This window comes from Aphidius gifuensis, linkage group LG4 (genome assembly GCF_014905175.1).
Source record: "Aphidius gifuensis isolate YNYX2018 linkage group LG4, ASM1490517v1, whole genome shotgun sequence".
NCBI lineage: Eukaryota > Metazoa > Arthropoda > Insecta > Hymenoptera > Braconidae > Aphidius > Aphidius gifuensis.
Genome location: NC_057791.1, coordinates 3,693,714 through 3,716,084, shown reverse-complemented (window position 1 = coordinate 3,716,084; position 22,371 = coordinate 3,693,714). Strand labels below are relative to the sequence as shown.

Here is a 22,371-nt window from a genome sequence, read left to right as displayed (position 1 = left end):
TTTAGCATCGCATCGTTGTTAATTTAATAAATTAAATAAATTTTTTTGAGAGTATAAAAGTTATTAAAATGACTTCTGCAATGCCTGAGCTTGGCTCAAAAATAAGCTTAATATCCAAACAACTTGGAATACGGTATCAAGGCACGTTAGTTGCATTTGATGCACAAAAGAACACAATCGCACTTATGAATGGTGAGTTTTTTTTTTTTTTTTTTTCATCTTTTTGTATGCTAAATGGAGTATCAAAATTCAAGATGGATTATATACCTGTTATTATTCGTTAGCATTATTCTGCTCAAAATAATCAAATTTCGTCACATCATTTATTTTTATTATTGTTTAATGTATTTTTTTATATTTTATTTATAATCTGTCTTTGATGCTCCAAATTTTATTCAACAAACACAATTGTGTTTTTTTTTCTCTCATTTATTTAACATGAAATTTGTCGTTAATTTTATATTATTTTTTTCTCATAAAATTACCATTGAAAATGTTTTTTTTTTTTTTTCTTTTTACTCCGAATTTAATCTTTATTTTTATGAAAATTTTATTATGCCTTGTGTATTGTTATTATGATTGTTGTTTTGTTTTCAAATTGAAAAGAGTAGAAAAAATAAAATAAAATAAAATAGACATTGAGGGAAGATGCTTGTGAATTTTAAATTTTCTATTTTGCTGGTCATCAACAATGATATTAAAGATAGATATTATTATTTTTTTTATTTTCTTTTATTTTTATTTTTATTTTTATTTTTTTTTGAAATTTTATTGTTGTTGGAGTTCTTTTGTCCTTGAGTAGATGCATACATACAATGAAAACATCAGTTTAACAATTTTATTTTATTTTTTTAAATTTGATAAAATATTATTTACAAATTAATTTAATAAAATTTTATTTATAATTTTTCAGTACTTTCATTTGGAACAGAAAACAGAGATACTCAATTTCCAGTTGTTCCACAAAATCAAGTTTATGAATATATACTTTTCCGTGCTTCGGATATCAGGGATATTCGTGTTGTGGACAGTATGCTTTTAATCCCAAACGATCCAGCTATTATTAAGGTTTGTTTTTTCATTCCCATGAATCATCATCATCATCATCATCATCATCATCATCATCATCATCATCATCATCATCATCAACAACAATTCAATGAAAAAAAAATAATTATTATTATTATTCCTTGTTTAGATGACTGTTCAACAGGCACCAATTGGTCAACAGACATATCAAATGATGCCAGGTATGGCTGGACCAGCATCATCAATACCTGGTTTTCCAGGTGCTTATCCAATGTCAGTAGGTGGTGGCGGTGGTGGCCATATCATGATGGCTAATAATGCCAGACCACAAAATCAACATGTGTACAATCATTCAGTCACAGGTTTTTATCATATTTTTCATTTTTTTTTTTTTTTCATTGCTAATTCATTTTAACAAACAAACAGAAAGATTTTTAATATTTTCTTTCAGTTTGTAATTTTTCCTATCATTTCCTATTCTTTTTCCTTTTATTATTATTTTTTTTTTTTTCATTTGTAAACTAATAATATTTTTATTTTCAAAAAAATAGATGTACTTGATTTGAGTGGTAGTGGTGGTGGTGGTGGTGGTGGTTCACGTTCAAAAACTCCACCACCATCATTGACTGCCAGCAAAAGTCCATCAATTGGTCAACCAACATATCAAATGATACCAACACCAAATAATCCACATTCAATGATGCCAGGTATGGCTGGACCAGCATCATCAATACCTGGTTTTCCAGGTGCTTATCCAATGTCAATGGGTGGTGGTGGTGGTGGCCATAACATGATGGCTAATAATGCCAGACCACAAAATCAACATATTATGAATAATAATCAAATAAATAAAGCACCAAGTGAGTTGAATCCAGCAAGTGGTTAAACAAACATGAATAATATTACAAATATTATGCCGATGACCAACGTCAAACCTCAAACGACTAAACCTGTAGAACAAACTATGGAAGACGGTAAACTGTTTTTGCTATGAAAAAATAGAAAATGAAAAAAATTTTTATTTATTTAATTATTTTCTTAAATTGGCATGCTTATTTTTCAGCTTTATTATTCATATTAATATTTATAAATTATAATATATTTTCATAGATTATTCTATAAAAATATAGCATGTCCATTTAATCAATCAATCAATCAATCAGTCAGTCACAGGTTTTTATCATATTTTTCATTTTTTTTTTTTTTTTCATAGCTAATTCATTTTAACAAACAAAAAAAAACATTTTCCATATTTTCTTTCAGTTTGTAATTTTTCCAATCATTTCCTATTCTTTTTCCTTTTATTTATTTATTTTTTTTTTTCATTCAATAATAATATTATATAAACTAATAATATTTTTATTTTCAAATAAATAGGTCTACTTGATTTAATAAGTGGTGGTGGTGGTGGTGGTTCACGTTCAAATACTCCAACACCATCATTGATTACCAGAAAAAGTCCATCAATTGATCAAGCAACTCAAGCTGGTCATCAACAACGTGTTGGTAAAATTGGTGAAAAAACAACAAATAGAAATGCTCATCAAAATCAACATCAACAACATCGTGATGGACCCAGAGGTAGAAGTGGCAGTGCACTGTCACAATACAGTGATACAAAACGTGATTCTGGTAATTATCATCATGATAATAATCAAATGGATAATCATGCTGATCGTGGTATGCATAATGCTGCACCAGGTGGTAATAATAATAATAATCAACAGCAACAACATCAACGTGGTGGTGGTAATAGAAATTTCCTATTTTTTAGCTATTTTTTGTTTATTTATTTATTTATTTATTTATTTATTTATTATCATTATAGATCAAAATCCAAGAAGACACCTAGAGTATCCCATAGATACTCCAGCTTTCCAACGATTTTTTACATGTCCGTATTGCTTTTTCTTGATGGATCCAGACTTCGCAAGAGGACATCTAGATGATTATCATAAGCGTCCTTTAGTGTGCAAAGTATGCTTCAATATGGCAACAAATAGAAATAGATTGAATGAACATGAAAACAGTCATAGCATACTAACTCAACATTTTTATTATCAGTGCGTTTTTTGTGACTTAAAATATCCCGACAAAGGTCAGTTGTATCAACATATTTCTAATAGTCACGCTGAAAGAGTTGAAGCATTTAATTGGATTTAATGATGCGGGTTATTTATCGTGTTCAATTTTTTGAGTTAAAACTCAGTTATACTTTAAAAGCTTTGTAAGTAATTATTTTCTAGGTGCACAGTTTGTTCATAAGTAAAGTTACAATAAAATATAAATTATAATTTAAAAATAAATAAATATTAGAAAATAAAACTAGTAGACCCAGTACGTCATTTAGTCCTTGTCAGCCACCAGGTTGTACAAGTTGTTGAGCAAGTCTAACACTCAATGGTGCATAAACAGAATGAACATAGCTAATGTCTTTTGGTGCAATTTCACTTTCATCTTCAACAGTTAAACGTAATGCTTTTCTTAATACAGAATATTGTCTTTGTGATTGTTGTAATTTAAATAATCCAGCTTTTTCAAAATTTAATAATGTTGGTAAATATTGATAGCCATATGTTTGTACAATTTCACGTTTATAATAATCAAATAATTTTTGTTTAAAGCCAGAATTTGTTAATGATTGTATACACAATAATCTTAATACTTTAATTATTGTTTTTTTTTGTGCAATACAATCTTCAATAAATGAATTTGGCTTATCAGTATCAATGCAATTTAATAATTCTTGTTCAATTTGTAAAAATTCAAGAAAATCATTTGAATCAGTAACTTGTTTAATTGTTTTTTCACAAAGTAAACTTTTACGTGGAAAAAAAAATATATGAAATTCTTTTGTTGGTAATCTTTTTTGTTCACTAAAATAAAAATAATATTATTATTTAATTGTTTTTATACACCTATATCTAACAATAATTACCCATGAACATTTTCAGCAATTAAATCCATTAATTCAAGTTGTGGACGAACAAAAAAAATAATATTATTGACATTAGTTGGTGGCAATTGTCCACCAACAAGTTGATACATTTTTACAACTCCATATTCTTCAAGAAGACTGTATCTTGCTATTAGACCAACTGGACCATCCAATGAACGATCCCAAACAATTGTCTATTTGTTGTTAATTATCAAATTTTTTTTTTTTTCAATTTATTTGCATATTATAAATTATAGTTAATTGTTCCATCACATTTTTCAATTAAATTGACAAGTTGTTTTCTAGCTTCTTCTTGAATTAATCTACCTCCTGACAAATGACCAGATGACATTTTGTTAATATTTTTATAATTGTTTTTATCCTTATTTATTTATATGTATTTATCATCAGTCATCAGTCGATCATCACATATGATTCATACTTTTGACAGCGCTCTTGTTCACTTGTTATTAGAGTGGGTATAAGCAATTATCAAAAATTCTTGTAATTAAATCATCAAATTTATATTTAAGTAAAAAACCTCAATAATAATTATGTATTGTAATAATAAAAATAAATAAATGCATTATTAAATAAAACAATATTTTCATGAATTGTGTTTTAATCTTATTTGTCTTATTATATTTTTTACTAACACTTAGGTGTATCCATAACTGTTGATGATAGCTGTGTATGGTGCAATAACTTTGACAAGTTTTTCTCCAGCAGTTTTGGTAAGTTCCTGTAAATAAATAAAATTTATTAATACAAATTAATAAATAAATTTTTGTTCTTTGAATCAATTTAATTATATAAAATTTATTCCTCATAATTGTAAATTATCATCAAAACATTTCAGGTGCAAATTACCATACCATCATTGTTGTTTATTATTGATTATAAATAATAAATAAATTGATCAAACCTTTCTGCCTGGTTTCAAGCACATGGCTCTCATTGCACCAGGAACGACACTACGTTTTCTGCTGTCATAAGGTGGTGGACATCCTTCGTAACACTTGAGCCTTCTCAAAGCTTGCTTTCCACGTTCAGTTTTGTGTGGAATCATACCTTCAAACAAATCATTTTACATATTACTAAAATGCTAATTTTAAAATAGTAAAAAGTTTAATAATTTCTAAATGCTTCATAATAAAAATTCGTTTCATAACACTGTCAAATAATGTAGGTAAGAATATTGATAATCATGTCATCCACAACATAGACGTGGTGATTTATAAGAGTGTTGTTGTTAGAAATAATTTAATTATACCTCTGACTGTCTTCCAGAAGATCTTGCTTGGTGCACGGTGATGGAATGGTCCACGTGCTGGATTGACATTACATCTTTTACGAAGGAAGGACATGAACTTCAACTTGTTGCTAAAATTAGAAAATTAACATTTATTAATACATTGTTTAATAATACATTATTAAATTGTAATATTACTTCATTTAATAAAATTCGTTTCACAATAACACATATTCAAATAATGTAGGTAAGATTTTTTATAATCATTTGCAAATTGTTTTTTTTTTTTTTTTTTTTCATATGACATCCTTGGACAAAGGTATTCTGTTGGTTTTGGTAGAGGTGGTTTACCATCTCTTGGAACTGGTTTATTATGTCCATTATCTATCATTAAAAATTTAATAATTATTAATAATTCATCAAGGATAATAATAGTAGTAATTATATTAATAAATATTTTCAAAACATAATTTAATTCTTTAAATAAATAAATTTAATCATTTAATTTAATAAATCAACGTACTTACTAAGTGATACACCACCAGGTATATTTATAAATAATTAGATGTAATTTGACATTGTTTGACATATAAAACGTCAACAAACAAACACATGTTGTTGTCTATCTTTATTTTTTTTCTCTTTTTTTTTCCCGATCGTGACCGAACATAAAAATTACACGGACACAATGCTTTGCACTAGTGTATGTGCCATCATTTATGAATTCATGGAAACACGGCCTAGGCAAGACTACGATATCCGTGGCGACAAGATTTTATGACAGAAATTAGAACGTCTTTTCGAGAAAAAAATAATGGCCGCAACAGAATTTTGATATCTCGAATACTTTTCGAGATATTAAGGGCCCAAGATATCGAATTTTTTTTTTTTGTTATTTTTTTTATAAATAAATGGTATATAAAAAAATTAACTTTAAGCTCGATTTCAATAGTATTTCTTATGAGGAATAATATGGATTAAACAGCAATATCGTATCTTTGATATTTTTCGAGATATTGAGATTTAAAGGTGAAAAATATCGAAATTTCTTACTAATTTTTTATTATTTTGCTATTTTTCACTATAAATAAATTTAAAAAAAAATAAACTTATTAATGATTTTAGTAGTATTTTTTACGAGGAAAACAATGGTGATGATAGAAATTCAATATCTTTAATAGTTTTTGAAATATAAATTATTGAAAATTCAAAATATCGATATATTTATAAAATAACGAAATGTCACCAGAAAAAACTAGATTTCATAGTTATATTTGGACTTGAATGAAAAGATGTAGCTAAGGAAAAGATGTAGCTAAGGAAAAGATGTAGCTAAGGAAAAGATGTAGCTAAGTTAAATATGTAGCTAAGTAAAATATTCAGCTAAGTGAAAAATAAAGCTGGTGAAATTATGTAGGTATTGTGTGTTGGGCTAAAATTGAGGCTACGTAAAATATCTAGCTAAGTAAAATATGTAGCTAAGTAAAATATCTAGCTAAGTAAAAGATGTAGCTAAGTAAAATATTTAACTGAGTAAAAAATAAAGCTGGTGACATTATGTAGGTATTGTGTGTTTGGCTAAAATTGAGACTACGTAAAATATCTAGCTAAATGAAATATTTAGCTAAGTAAAAGATGTAGCTAAATAAAATTTTCAGCTACGTAAAAAATGTAGCGACTTATCATTTTTCTTTATCCAAGTCAAAGTATAACTATGAAATCTAGTTTTTTCTGGTGACATTTCGTTATTTTATAAATATATCGATATTTTGAATTTTTTAATAAGTCATATTTTAAAAACTATTAGAGATATTGAATTCCTATCATCACCATTGTTTTGCACGTAAAAAATACTACTAAAATCATTAATAAATTTATTTTTTAAAAAATTTATTTATAGTGAAAAATAGCAAAATCATAAAAAATTAGTAAAAAATTTCGATATTTTTCACCTTCAAAGCTTAATATCTCGAAAAATATTAAAGATACGATATTTCTGTTTAATCCATATTATTCCTCATAAGAAATACTATTGAAATCGAGCTTAAAGTTAATTTTTTTATATACCATTTATTTATAAAAAAAATAACAAAAAAAAAAAATTCGATATCTTGGGCCCTTAATATCTCGAAAAGTATTCAAGATATCGAAATTCTGTTGCAGCCATTATTTTTTTCTCGAAAAAACGTTCTAATTTCAGCTGTCACATTTTGTCGCCACGGATATCGTAGAATTGCCACGGCCTAAAAATATTAAAACTGTTCTTTGGCCGGTTTCAGTTTTCACCATAGTATTAAATATATGGTCTTTGATCACCAATCTTGATGCCATAGGGGGCGTTCCTGAGTTTCATACTTTCATACCGGTATTATACCGGTTTAATACTTTCTTACCGGCGTGAATGTATTAAACCCAAAAATGAACCATTTACCCAACACTGTGTGCAGCCCTGTGAATTGGACTGCTGGCTACATATGTAAACTCTCATATGTAAACTCTCATTTAATCTTTTTTAATACAATATATAATTTATTGAGATAAAAATATATTAAACTAAAGCTTGGTTATATAGTGAATACGAAATTTTCATTTCATCAAATATGAGTCCGCTCAAACTATTACGCAAACCGATTACGTATTCACAAAAAAGCTTGGTAAAAAAATGTAAAGCTACAAGTCAAATTACAACAAGCAAAAAAAATAAGGTTAGTTAAAAAAAAGTGTAGTAGTGCTTGTAGGTTATATATTGAATTATTGTTATTAAATATATAAATATTGATTCTTCTTTTCAGCAATACGATCAGCATCAGAAGGCTGCAGATAAAATTACAACAATGTCTTCTTTTAATATAAAGGATAATAAGGTTGGTCGAAAATAAGTATAGGTATATACCTATAGTCACGAAAAAATAAAAGAAATTCAGTAGTGTTAGTATCTGTCTGTATATGCACAGAAACTGAAAAGCCAATTTTCAAGGCAGAAGCGCAACAAAATTTCGGGTACCCGGGCATAAAATTTAGCGTTACGATATACGGGCCCCTCAAACTACAAATATTGGTTCGACTATGAACTTTTACAAACAACCTTAATCAAAAAAAAAAAAATGTGTGTGTTAGCAGTACGCGCGAGGGAAGTGAAACTTCTTTCGCAGTCTGTCAAGATATTTGTAACGACTTTAATAATATCAACAATCAATTAAGGTATAACTTGCCAAAATTTTTGGGGGCGTGTCCTAAATATACTGCCTATGCTTTTACATGGATAGTTTTTGCGCTGCCAACCCCAAATAACTAAAAAAATGGATCTTTTTCGGGTGTTTGTGGCTTATTAATAATACTTTTTACTAGAGAATCTTATCATTTCGTCTATTTTATTGCATAATAAATCATATTCTTGTAATTTAAACAATTTTAATTAGTTTTTATTTTCTCGTAATGACCCCGGCAATAGTGCTTTTTTTGTCAGTTTGCAACACTGATCTTGACGCCATCTTAATATCTATTTCATGAATGTATGTGTGTGTATGCTGTGTAAAAGCTAAACATAGATGCTAAATTTTGCTAAATTTGTTGTTTAAGGTATAACTTGCCAAAATTTTTGGGGGCGTGTCCTAAATATACTGCCTATGCTTTTACATGGATAGTTTTTGCGTTGCCAACCCCAAATAACTAAAAAAATAGATTTTTCTCGGTGGTTTGTGGCTTATTAATAATACTTTTTACTAGAGAATCTTATCATTTCGTCTATTTTATTGCATAATAAATCATATTCTTGTAATTTAAACAATTTTAATTAGTTTTTATTTTCTCGTAATGACCCCGGCAATAGTGCTTTTTTTGTCAGTTTGCAGCACTGATCTTGACGCCATCTTAATATCTATTTCATGAATGTATGTGTGTGTATGCTGTGTAAAAGCTAAACATGGATGCTAAATTTTGCTAAATTTGCTGTTTAAATTTTCCCGCTTCAATGCGCTGTTGCCAGAGCCTCAATACTTGTTCTCATAAAATTGCTAAAAATCGTGTTTTTAGCTTATATTTTTATTAATTACGTGAGATTTAGTCTTATAAGCCCATTTTATCCTGATATCAAAAAATTCCTTATTTTTTCTGTTATTATCTATTAGTTTTTGGGATAGGTGAGACTAAAACAAGTATTGTTTTGTTAAGTTCGTAGATATTTTCTAACACCTCCTCCCATAAGAGCCCATGTTTAACCTCTCTAAATTATGTCAACTTTGAATAATTATTAAAAAAAAAAAAGTATTATAACATAAAAACTGAATTGACAAAAAGATGCATTATTATTTCATTTATCTAAATTATTAATTTCATGAGCCTCAGACTATTTTTCATTTTGGCAAGTTATACCTTAAATTTTCCCGCTTCAATGCGCTGTTGCCAGAGCCTCAATACTTGTTCTCATAAAATTGCTAAAAATCGTGTTTTTAGCTTATATTTTTATTAATTACGTGAGATTTAGTCTTATAAGCCCATTTCATCCTGATATCAAAAAATTCCTTATTTTTTCTTTTATTATCTATTATTTTTTGGGATAGGTGAGACCAAAACAAGTATTGTTTTGTTAAGTTCGTAGATATTTTCTAACACCTCCTCCTATAAGAGCCCATGTTTAAACTCTCTAAATTATGTCAACTTTGAATAATTATTAAAAAAAAAAAAGTATTATAACATAAAAACTGAATTGACAAAAAGATGCATTATTATTTCATTTATCTAAATTATTAATTTCATGAGCCTCAGACTATTTTTCATTTTGGCAAGTTATACCTTAATTAGAGATGATATTATTAATATTGATAAAGTTCATAGTATAAATGATATCAATATGATATTTATAATAATAATATCAATCATATCGTTAATATTCAAAATATAAATATTGATAATATTATCAATATTATATCGTTATTGATAATATTATCAATATTATATCGTTATTGATATTGTTATTATTATTAATACCATTGGTATTATAAATTTTTGATATTATTAAAATTATTATCAATATTATCATTATTTATACAACGAATATATATAAATAATAATAATAATAACAATAATTTAAATAATATTATAAATTATTAACAATATTATTGATATTAATAACAATATCTATAATAATAATATCCGAAATATAAATACTAATAATTACTAATATTTATATTTGAATATTAATCACAGTACTATTATTATTCTTATTATTATTATTATTAATATTATATCGATATTAATAATATTAATATCAATGATTTTATTATTATCGATGATATCATTGGAATTATTATTGTTATTATTATGGATACTATGAATGAATATATATATTAATAGTATTATTAATAACAATCACTTCAATAATATTATCCAGAATAATAATGACAATAATAATTTTAATAACATTATAAATTAGAAATAATATCAATATATATTAGTCATAATATAAATAATATTAATTATATTAATAATAACATTTATAATAATAATATTTGAAACATGAATACTAATAATTATTAATATTTATACTTGAATATTAATGTCAGTATTGATCTTATCATTATCAATATTATTATTATTATCATTAATATGATTCATACCATTGATATTATTACTAATATTATATTGATATTATTATTATCGATGATATTATTGAAATTATTGTTGTTATTTTCATTTATACTATGGTTATAGATATTAATAATATTATTATAAATAATAATAATTTCAATAATATTATCAAGAATAATAATATCAATTTAATATTAGTAATAATATCAATGGTATTCATCATATTCATAATAATTATATCGATATTAAGAATAAAATAATAATTATAATAATTATATTAATAATATTAATATACTAATAATAATTTTCAATTGAGAAAATTCATTTATAATTTTTTGATTCATCATTTTTATAAACGCTGCAAACCGATCAGCTACACTATTGGCAACGCACACACACACACGCACACACATTTATTCAAAACATATCTTCTTTCTCGCTCGTAGCCACTTACTCACTCACTATTAGTTATATGTGTCAACGCTTGCTCGGTCTGAGCGTTCGCTTGCGCCGAGCGTTCGCTCGCTCCGAGCGTTACATGGCCGACACACTATTTTTTTTTTCACTACCCTGCGTAAAGAAGTTTCACTTCAAAAAAAAAAATAAAAAATAAAAAAAAACTTAACTTCAAATCCATTATATTCTTCGAGCTATTAGATTGGCTGCTTATAATAATTCATTTATTTTTGTTAAATTAATTTATTTTTTATTTTGTTTATCCGTTGCTATGTGAACCCGTTGTTATTTTATTTTTTGCTTATATGTACGGAAGCCGGGTAGTGCCACCATGTACGTATGCACGTATGCATGTACGTATGCACGTATGCATGTGCGTATGCATGTATACATGTACGTATTTGCACATGTGTGCCTACATGTTCGTCTACATGTCCGTTTACATGTTCGTTTACATGTAATCGAACATGTAATTGAACATGTAATCGAACATGTAAATATTAAGCCGCGTTTTTATAAATATAATGTAAAGCAGCGTGAGAGAGACTAAAGGGAGGCTATTTTAAAATCTTTAAATATATATTCGCAAAAAAATACAATGACAGGTTCGTTTATTTTATTTTTTATACAATTAATTAATGTAAATTGCAATGAAATTTGTGTATATTATTTTTCAAATATCGATATGTTTTTTAGTATATACCTAGTATTATTTTTTTATCTAATGACATAAATTTAAATGTGAGGTGAGAAATGTCAACAAAATAATAAACTCAACATTTTATTTATTCATTTCTTTTTTTATATAAATAACAAGCAATATCAAAATTCGTCTGATCCTTTTGAATATATTGAGAAAAAAAACTAAAATGTAGTCTTTATGTAAATTTAAAATGTCATTGCAATTTACATTAATTAACTAAATAAAAAATAAAATAAACAAACCTGACTTGCCATTGTATTTTTTTCAATTTTTTTGCGAATATACATGATATACATTTAAATATAGCCTCTTTTCGTCTCTCTCACTCTCTGCTATACATATATCATATTTATAAAAACGCGGCTTAATATTTACATGTTTGATTACATGTTCAATTACATGTTCGATTACATGTAAACGAAAATGTAAACGGACATGTAGACGAACATGTACACACACATGTGAAAATACGTACATGCATACATGCATACGTACATACGTACATGGTGGCACTACCCGGCTTCCGTATATATGTGATGTTTTGTCAATGATGTAAGAAGGTAGTACATAGTAAGAAGTATGTATGTAATAAATAAATTAACAAATTTCATTAATTCTCCAGCAATATTTGCCATAATAAATTGATATAATTATAAAAAATAGTGCTGAAAAAATAATTTAGATTACGAATTAATTTATTTACTATAAAAGTTTGCCATATTTAATTAGTTAAATAGCTATTGCCAAATGTTGCTAAAGAAAGCAAGTAACCAAAAAAATTAATTTATAATCTAGATTAATTTCACAGCAATATATTATATAGTAAATTAGAATTATTGTGTCAAATAATTATGGCAAATGTTGCTAAGGAAAGAATGTGACCAAAAAAATATTGCTGAGGAATTTATTGAGATTACTGATTAATTTATTTGGTCACATGCTTTCTTTAGCAACAATTGCCATAATTAGTAATTAAAAATCTATTGGCAAATGTTGCTAAGGAAAGGATGTAATCAAATAAATTAATTCGTAATCTAGATTAATTCCTCAGCCATTTGGCACAATAGGAGTAATTTAATATAGAAAATATTGCTGGGAATTAATCTGGACTGAGAATAAATTTATTTGGTTACATTCTTTCCTTAGCAACATTTGCCAATAGTTGTTTGATTAAATAATTATGGCAAATGTTGCTGAGAAAAGAATGTGACTAAATAAATTAATCCGTAGTTTAAATAAATTCCTCAGTGATACATACTATATTAAATTAAAATTATTGTGTCAAATGGCTGAGGAATTGATCTAGACTAATAATTAGTTTATTTGGTATTCATTTTTTTTTTACTATATACTCAAAAAGAAAGAGTAAATTATAAATTGGGAGATATCGTGAATTTTTACGTAGTGATCAAGATCAAAAAACTTCTTACTACAACCTTCTTACATCATTGACAAAACATCACATATAATAGCGTGCTAATTGGTCTAGTAATAATAAATCGTTCGATATCGTTCAGAAACAGGGCCGCGTTCAATAACTGGGCCCATGACCTTATAAACAATTCGAAGCCCAATTGCAAATTTTAATTTTAAAATACACCGTGTTTGATAGTGATACACGGAGAGAAAACGGCAGCATCTCTGGATAGCATCATCGTAGCAAAGTTATGTTAGGCTTTCAGGAAGCAACTTTTTAATACCTTTCACCCACTCGCAAAATTTCTTTTAAATTAATTATACTTTTTTTTAAAAAAAACTAAAAATCGAAAAATACAGTTTTTTTTTTTTTTCTCGAAAACTGTTGTTAATTGGGATTTTGGAGATGGTTTAATGTTCAATTTAGTAAAGATAAACACACAGTTTAAATGTCACAATAAATGTTTAATAATAATATATGTTTGCAATTGTTTACACCTTAATATTATTGTTTTTCTTTTATATATTTGAATATTTATTAATATTAATTTTACTTTACAAAAAACGTGGTCTTGCATCAGTCCTTTTGCATAGGAGCATAAGCTCACACACACACACACACCAATGCTTACCAGTAACCCGATTTTAGTTTCAACAATGTTACCAACTTAAAGAAAACCAAACAAGAAATTACCCTAGCAATATAGGAACATTTTTCATACATAAAATAATTAAACTCAACAAAAACTATGATTCCTGGAAGAAAAATTTTTCAGAAAAATATATGGTATTCGAAAGACGCATTTTTTAAGCTCTATACGAAAACTCTACGACAATTCTATCAAGAGTTATCAAGGTTATCGTTGTTATTACATGATTAGGGTAACGTTACTCAATCGATAACTCTCGATAAAATAATCGCAGCGACTTCATGTAGGGCCCGAAAGATACGTCTTTCAAATACTCATTACTTGTATATAAAATTATTTTTTCATGATTTATAGTTTTTGAGGAAAAAGAAAAAATAAAGATTTATTTTTTTTCATTTTTCGATTTCGATGTATTTTACTTATACAAGATTTGATGTGCGCATGCGTGAGTAAGAGGGAAATACACCCATATGTAGCTAGTGATGTGCAAATACCGGTATTTTATTTTTGATACCAAATACGGTACAAAATACGGTATTGATACGGTAATTTACCATTCAATACCGTATCAATAATCTGTATGTAAAAATACGGTATCAGTGAAATTTTCGATACCAATACCGTATTTACAACTATAGAGATGTTACTCATGGTATTGAAAAATAAAAAATATATGAACATAACTTGATTTTATTGTATAAATAAAAATAAATACATACGAAGTTATAGATGATAAATAAATTCAATAAATAAATTCAGTAAATAAATTATATAGCAAAATTAAAATATAAAAAAAAAAAAATATTTGTCCTTAAAAAAATAAGGTTTTTTTAAATAAAAAAAGTTAGTATTATTGGAAGAAGTATTTATATTAATAAATTTTCATTACACTTAAAAAGTTTCTTTGTTATTATATCGGCTTTTAAAATAATAATGTCAATGTGGAATGTGCAATATAATAAAAACAGCTGAGCAATTGACATTTGACAATAAAACAAAATATCAAATATGGCCGCTATTAATGACCAGTGCCACGGTTGATAATCTAGAAATTATATGAAAAAAAATTTTTTTTTGCTGGTACCAAAAACAGAAAATACCGTATTTTCACCTATATAGTTGTAAAAATACCGTATCGAAAATTTTACTCGTATTTTACGGTATTTACATGGAAAAATCGGTAAAAGGCATATTGGTATGGTATTTCAATTTGATACCAAATACCGTATTTTACCGTATTTAATACCGGTAAAATACCAAATACCGTATCAGTCGACATCACTATACGTAGCTATCTCTGGCAACACCTAATAGCCAATAGGTGTATTCTTTCATGGCGGATTTTCTGGCGGATTTCCACCTCCACTAGATATCCCTTCTTTTTTTTACCACTTCTTTGAGCGTTTGAGCTCCCTTTAGTTATGCTCAGTTATGCTCCACTATAGTTATGCTCAAACGCTCCAAGAAGGGGTAAAAAAAAGAAGGGATATCTAGTGGAGGTGGAAATCCGCCAGAAAATCCGCCATGAAAGAATACACCTATTGGCTATTAGGTGTTGCCAGAGATAGCTACATATGGGTGTATTTCCCTCTTTTAAAGAGGGGCCACAAAATGAACGTAGTGGTATACGAGTCCTCCAAGCCTAAATAAGGGCTCGAACTCACGACAAGCTAAAATTTCCGCTTGTAAACATGGCGGCTAATGGCGGCCAATGGCGGCTGCAAAAATAACCAAATTCACTAAATTTATTGCAAATCCGTGATTTTAGAACAAGCTTGACACCGCCAAGCTTGTTCTGCAGTCACGGAGAGACACCACGGATTTGCAGTAAATTTAGTAAATTTAGTGATAATTTAGTGAATTTAGTTATAATTTGGTTATTTTTGCAGCCGCCATTGCACCGCCATTGGCCGCCATGTTTACAAGCGGAAATTTTAGCTTGTCGTGAGTTCGCACCCTAATAGTACGACTATGTCCCTTGTAAGCAACCTTAATATTTCATATAAATTATTTTTCTCATATGTATAGCCGTTAGATTTTTTACTCAGCTAGTAGATATTTTACTTAACCTTAATAATAGCCAAACAATCAATATCTACATCATTTTACTTAGCTAGATTTTCTACTTAGCTGTGATTGTAGCCAAACAATCAATATCTGCATTATTTTTCTTAGCTAGATTTTTTACTCAGCTGTAATTGTAGCCAAACAATTACTATCAATCTTATTTAAGGTTGATTCCCAGTCGCATCACCGAACCAATATTTATGCCACGAAGGGCCCGTATATCAACAACGCTATTTTTTTATTTCCGTGTCCTAAAATTTTTCGTGGCGCCACTGATGAAAAAACCAAGTTCTTTAGTAGTATGTGTGTGGTGGCTACACACTAGCGAGCAAAGATTACATCGTACACTGAAGTCATGCTTGCGTTCATGTCTGTGTGCTGCGCTTCTCGCGAAATTTTTGAATTTAAGAGTTATTTATTTTTTAAACGCAACAGACGAAATACTAAAAATTTTTATCAAAAAATTTGTCTTTTCTAGCACTACAAATTGATAGAAATTGAACGTTTTCTGTTGCGTTTTGAAAAAGTTATTAATAAAAATATGAGGTACCGCCTATACCTTGCGTGTTAAAGTTGTCATCTTAAAAAAACCACACAAAAAAAAATTGAAAAAAATTGACAATGTAGATAATTATTTCATTTAAATATAGGATAAAAAAAAAAAAAATCTGTTGCGATTTCAGATTTCCAGAATCAACCTTAACCATCCAAATCTCTGACTCAGTCACTAGATATTTTTTGTCTAAATTTTTTTTTTTTTTACTTTTTGTTGTGATTTTTTTCATCGTGATTTTTTTTGTCGAAATTTGTTTTGTCGTGATTTTTTTTGTCAATTTTTTTTTGAAAATTTTTTTTGTCGTGAAATCGAATTCTCTATTTCAATTTTACGTTGAGTTATTTATTGCCTAATTTTTCTGAATTGTTGAAAAATTGATTAAAAATAATATAACTCTCAGGATACTGAAGATAGAAACATTGTATTAGGCTCAATTAAAAGTTCTTAAAAAGCTCTGTTGTAGGAAATGTGGGTTTTTTTTTAGCCTTAAGGTCGAAAGTAAAGAAAATTTCCTTTTTATGAATTTTTGATTTTTTGGGCTTAAATGAAAGCCTGAATAATCATCTATTTCCATGAATTATTTCAAAATTTTCTCACTAGTTTTTTTTAAGATAATTGATGTCAAAGTTGACAACTTTAACACACAAGGATAGAGATAGAACACACATTTACGCTTGTAATTAAAAAAATTTTTTATGAATATTGCTTTTTTTTTATCACTTTGTAGTACTTTTCAATACGAATTTTTTAAGCCCTCATAGATCATTTTCCACCTACGATTTTAAGAGATATTCAACTTTTAATTATTAAATTTTCTATCATTAGCAGTCTTTCTATTTCTTTTATTCGTCGTGCTGTCTCATGTTTTTTGGCTATGGTAGTATGTGTGTGCCTATCCAGATGGAATACAGACACGCATACTACCAAGAACCTGTCAGTGTAGAGAATATATTTTAATAACAGGGGCACTGAAAATATTTTTTATACCACTCACCCTGGCACAGGGGTATAGCACTACGTGTATTTTTTTCTGGGCTTATATTTTTTACTAGCGGCTCGTTGGAATCATGCGCAGAAACCAATTCTCGTATTTTGGCTCGGGGTAATATTTTTTAAGAATATATCTACGATGCCGACTCTACACCTACCCTACCGATAGCTTTTTCTTGGACATTTTTATTCATTAAATAAATAATATACGTGTAATTTTATTTTTGAAAAATAATAATATCCATGGAAAAGATGTAGCTAAGGAATTAATGTTGCCAAAGAATTATGTTTTAAAGAAATATATTAAATAGATAAAATACATGTATTTTTATTGAAAAAATAAAAATGTCCAAGGAAAAGCAGTAGCTAAGGAAAAGATGTAGCTAAGGAATTAATATTGCCAAAAAATATATTTTTCAAGCAAATATATTTCTTTAAAACATAATTCTTTGGCAACATTAATTCCTTAGCTACATCTTTCCCTTAGCTACTGCTTTTCCTTGGACATTTTTATTTTTTTTCAATAAAAATACATGTATTTTATCTATTTAATAAATTAAAATGTCCAAGGAAAAGCAGTAGCTAAAGAAAAGATGTAGCTAAGGAATTAATGTTGCCAAAAAATATATATTTCAAGCAAATATATTTCTTTAAAACATAATTCTTTGGCAACATTAATTCCATAGCTACATCTTTTTTTTAGCTACTGCTTTTCCTTGGACATTTTTATTTTTTTTTAATAAAAATACATGCATTTTATCTATTTAATAAATTAAAATGTCCAAGGAAAAGCAGTAGCTAAGGAAAAGATGTAGCTAAGGAATTAATGTTGCCGAAAAATATATATTTCAAGCAAATATATTTCTTTAAAACATAATTCTTTGGCAGCATTAATTCCTTAGCTACATCTTTTCCTTAGCTACTGCTCTTCCTTGGACATTTTTATTTTTTTTTAATAAAAATACATGTATTTTATCTATTTAATAAATTAAAATGTCCAAGGAAAAGCAGTAGCTAAGGAAAAGATGTAGCTAAGGAATGATTGTTGCCAAAAAATATATATTTCAAGCAAATATATTTCTTTAAAACATAATTCTTTGGCAACATTAATTCCTTAGCTACATCTTTTCCTTAGCTACTGCTCTTCCTTGGACATTTTTATTTTTTTTTAATAAAAATACATGTATTTTATCTATTTAATAAATTAAAATGATAAGGATAAGCAGTAGCTAAGAAAAAAATGTAGCTGAAGATTTGATGTTGACAAAGAATCATTTTTCAAGCAAATATATTTCCTCAAAACATAATTGTTTGGCAACATTAATTCCTTAGCTACATCTTTTCCTTAGCTACTGCTTTTGGCCACCTTAGCATAATTTTGCAACGGTATTTTTAATTTATCAAACAAATTAATTGTATGGTTTTATTATATATTTAAATTTACTATTCATTTGAGGAAAACTGCAATTTAACTGGTAAGGAAGAAACGAGACAGATAACGTAGGAATCAAACAGATTATTATCATGTGACTACAAAATGGCGTTCCGTTACTAGACTTTTTCTGGGGAATCGACTAATCTAGGGTGACAAACTACAGCCCATAAAAATACGTGTAGTGCTATGATGAAACCGGCCAAAGAGAGGCGCGACAGCTATTTCATGTAAACCATGAACAGAGATATAATTAAGCTAATACTATACATGGTTTACATGAAAGCTGTCGCGCCTCTCTTTGGCCGGTTTCATCATATACCCCTGCCCTGGCAGAACTGGCGTGATCGCTTTTGTCGCAAAAGCCAGAGCAAAACCAGAGCAAAGCCAGAGATAATAAAAACAGAATATTAACGATATCAAACGTAAATTTAGGCTTTATATGGATATATTATTTAAATTAAATTATTATTTAATTTATTTTTAGCAATAATATTGATGTAAAGAGATAAATATAAGTATAACAAGTAATGTAAAAGTTGACAGATTTTGACGTTTTGAGGTTGACTTGAATCGGCTAAACACAAAAATCCCTAGCGTGAAGCAATAGTAAGGGTGCGAACTCACGGGACCGCTAGAGTTAGCGGCAATATGGCCGATTTCAATATGGCGGCCAATATGGCTGCTGTTTTCAATATGGCGATGGTAAATTCCGTGGTTAAAGCACTTTTTGTCGACTTCCGTGACTCTAATTTTTACTGTTCAACTCAGTTCAAACCACGGAATTTACAAACTGCGCATGCTCTGATGCACCGCCATATTGAAAACAGCAGCCATATTGAAATCGGCCATATTGCCGCTAACTTTAGCGGTCCCATGAGTTCGCACCCTAAAGCCAGACTTGTAAAAAAGACATTTATTTATAACAATAGCACTAACTATTAATAAACAATATCAAATTAATAAATTTTAATGACTTTTAGAGACTTTTTTATTGTTAGAATTAATTTTTTGCTTAAAAAAAAAAAAAAACACATCAATCTCTGGCAATACAAAAGCCAGAGGAAAGCCAGCACCCGTATTCACAAGGCATTACAATTTAGGGCTTTTTTCATCCACGGGTGGCGCTTGTGAAGCTTTTATATCAAGAAGACTAGAAATACAGGAGGACGAACTTGCCTCAAAAAACCGTTCCGCTATGTGGTCGCCGCATAATTGAGGGGCGCTAGTAGTACCCGGGTAACGTGCGCGACTTGTATCGCTTTTTTTTTACAATGCGCACAATACAAACATACTCTGACAAACATCATGTGTATATGCTCTATTAGTGTTTGTCAGAGTATGTTTGTATTGTGCGCATTGTAAAAAAAAAAGCGATACAAGTCGCGCACGTTACCCGGGTACTACTAGCGCCCCTCAATTATGCGGCGACCATATAGCGGAACGGTTTTTATATACAGGCGAGATAGGGAGTAAGTCCTCCTGTATTTCTAGTCTTCTTGTTTTATATGTAAAATTTATGTAAAAAAAATTTTATCAGCGCCATCAGTGGCAAAAAAAAGCCCTAAATTGTATAAAATTTGCCCTGTGAATACGGGTGCAGAGTAAAGCCAGAGTAAAACCAGACAAAAGCCAGAGTAAAGCCAGACTTGTAAAAAAGACATTTATTTATAACAATAGCACTACCTATTAATAAACAATATTAAATTAATGAATTTTAATGACTTTTAGAGACTTTTTTATTGTTAAAATTAATTTTTTGCTTAAAAAAAAAAAAAAAACACATCAATCTCTGGCAATACAAAAGCCAGAAGAAAGCCAGAGTAAAGCCAGAGTAAAACCAGACAAAAGCCATAGCAAAGCCAGAGTAAAGCCAGACTTGTAAAAAAGACATTTATTTATAACAATAGCACTAACTATTAATAAACAATATTAATTTATTAAATTTGAATGATTTTGAAATTTATTAAATTAATATTGTTTATTAATAAATAGTGCTATTGTTATAAATAAATGACTTTTTTACAAGTCTGGTTTTACTCTGGCTTTCCTCTGGCTTTTGTATTGCCAGAGATTGATGTGTTTTTTTTTTTTTTTTTAAGCAAAAAATTAATTTTAACAATAAAGAAGTCTCTAAAAGTCATTAAAATTTATTAAACTAATATTGTTTATTAATAGTTAGTGCTATTGTTATAAATAAAAGTCTTTTTTACAAGTCTGGCTTTACTCTGGCTTTCCTCTGGCTTTTGTATTGCCAGAGATTGATTTGCTGATAAGCAAAATATTTTATATATTTATTTAACAAATAAATTACATGTACCTATATATATCGAGCAATAAGAACTAATTGTTGAGTCGACAGTCAGTAAGAATGTTCAAAATGGCGTCAGAGTTATCTTACAGTTTCTTACAGTATCTTACAGTATCTTACTGTAAGTGTATGAAACCTCAAAAATCGACCATTTACCCATCGGCCATCACTGGTGTTAAGTCTCGATTCCAACGACGTAGTATCACACACATACACATATGATATAAAAAAAAAAAAAACACATACACTCAATTTAAGTCATCCAAGATTGTCCAAGGTGACAGAATCAGATTTATATACGTCAATGCATAATTGTATTTTAAATGATACACCTAATAATAAATATGTGTGTGTCAAGATATGTAAAAATAATATTTGTTAATAATAATATTTATATTACAATATTTTTTTGATTTTTTTTCAATTTTCTTTTGTGGTTTAATACTTCTAACCTAAGAATGTGGTAGATTTGTGACAGGCTGTTTGTATTGAAGTTTTTTTTTTTTTTTTAATGTTATTTCTTATTACTTGTTATTGATTTTTAATTTAAATTTAATTCTATTTTATAATTTGATTGTTAATTAATCAATTTTTTTATTTTCAATAATTTAAATTTAATGTTTTATTTTTTATCATATCAAGTCAGATAATTTTTTTTATTTTTAGTAAATATTTTAAACTTGAAATACTTTTTATTTGAGTCATATTGGATGTGTTTTTTTTTATGCTGGGGGGGGTTGCACCCCCCCCCCCCCTTTGGGCTTCGCGACGTGTTTCGCGATGTTAATTTATCTATTGTTTTTTAATATTTAATAACTTTATTATTATTATTTTTTTTTTAAGACAAATAACAAACTACGATTATGACAACTAACATTTGACAAGTCTAGGTTTGTGGCGCGTAAAATCTCGTTTACAATTGCATTCGTGGTATAAAATATTGTATGTAACTCGAGTGGTAACTGTGTGTTTTATTTGATGGTGT

The 22,371-nt window shown here is 28.0% G+C and overlaps 2 protein-coding genes across 3 annotated transcripts; one reads left to right on the top strand and one right to left on the bottom strand.

Annotated features, from left to right (window-relative positions):
- The first annotated feature begins 68 nt into the window (after window positions 1–68).
- LOC122853721 (protein LSM14 homolog A-like) lies at window positions 69–1,915 on the top strand. The gene is made up of 4 exons (XM_044154137.1): window positions 69–192; window positions 914–1,068; window positions 1,199–1,391; window positions 1,581–1,915. Exons 1-4 carry the CDS (start codon window positions 69–71, stop codon window positions 1,913–1,915), a joined length of 807 nt encoding a protein of 268 aa, XP_044010072.1.
- Window positions 1,916–4,597: 2,682 nt separating this feature from the next.
- On the bottom strand, window positions 4,598–5,833 carry LOC122854574 (60S ribosomal protein L13a-like). Of its 2 annotated transcripts, none has more exons than XM_044155374.1 (4): window positions 5,747–5,833; window positions 5,241–5,350; window positions 4,893–5,038; window positions 4,598–4,709 (listed from the first exon to the last, which is right to left on the bottom strand). In XM_044155374.1, the coding sequence occupies exons 1-4, from the start codon at window positions 5,806–5,808 to the stop codon at window positions 4,626–4,628; spliced, it is 402 nt and encodes a 133-aa protein (XP_044011309.1). In that variant the 5' UTR covers window positions 5,809–5,833; the 3' UTR covers window positions 4,598–4,625. The 2 variants fall into 2 exon arrangements, with proteins under 2 accessions (XP_044011309.1, XP_044011310.1); XM_044155375.1 differs by lacking the exon at window positions 5,747–5,833 and adding an exon at window positions 5,418–5,437 and having other exon boundaries at window positions 4,602–4,709.
- Window positions 5,834–22,371: the final 16,538 nt, after the last annotated feature.

Coding starts and splice junctions, on each gene's coding strand:
- LOC122853721 (XM_044154137.1), top strand. CDS start 69: ATGACTTCTGCAATGCCTGAGCTTGGCTCAAAAATAAGCTTAATATCC. Junction 1,069..1,198: donor ACGATCCAGCTATTATTAAG/GTTTGTTTTTTC, acceptor TTCCTTGTTTAG/ATGACTGTTCAACAGGCACC. Junction 1,392..1,580: donor GTACAATCATTCAGTCACAG/GTTTTTATCATA, acceptor TCAAAAAAATAG/ATGTACTTGATTTGAGTGGT.
- LOC122854574 (XM_044155374.1), bottom strand. CDS start 5,808: ATGTCAAACAATGTCAAATTACATCTAATTATTTATAAATATACCTGG. Junction 5,351..5,746: donor ACCTGGTGGTGTATCACTTA/GTAAGTACGTTG, acceptor TTCTAATTTTAG/CAACAAGTTGAAGTTCATGT. Junction 4,710..4,892: donor GCTTGAAACCAGGCAGAAAG/GTTTGATCAATT, acceptor ATTTATTTACAG/GAACTTACCAAAACTGCTGG.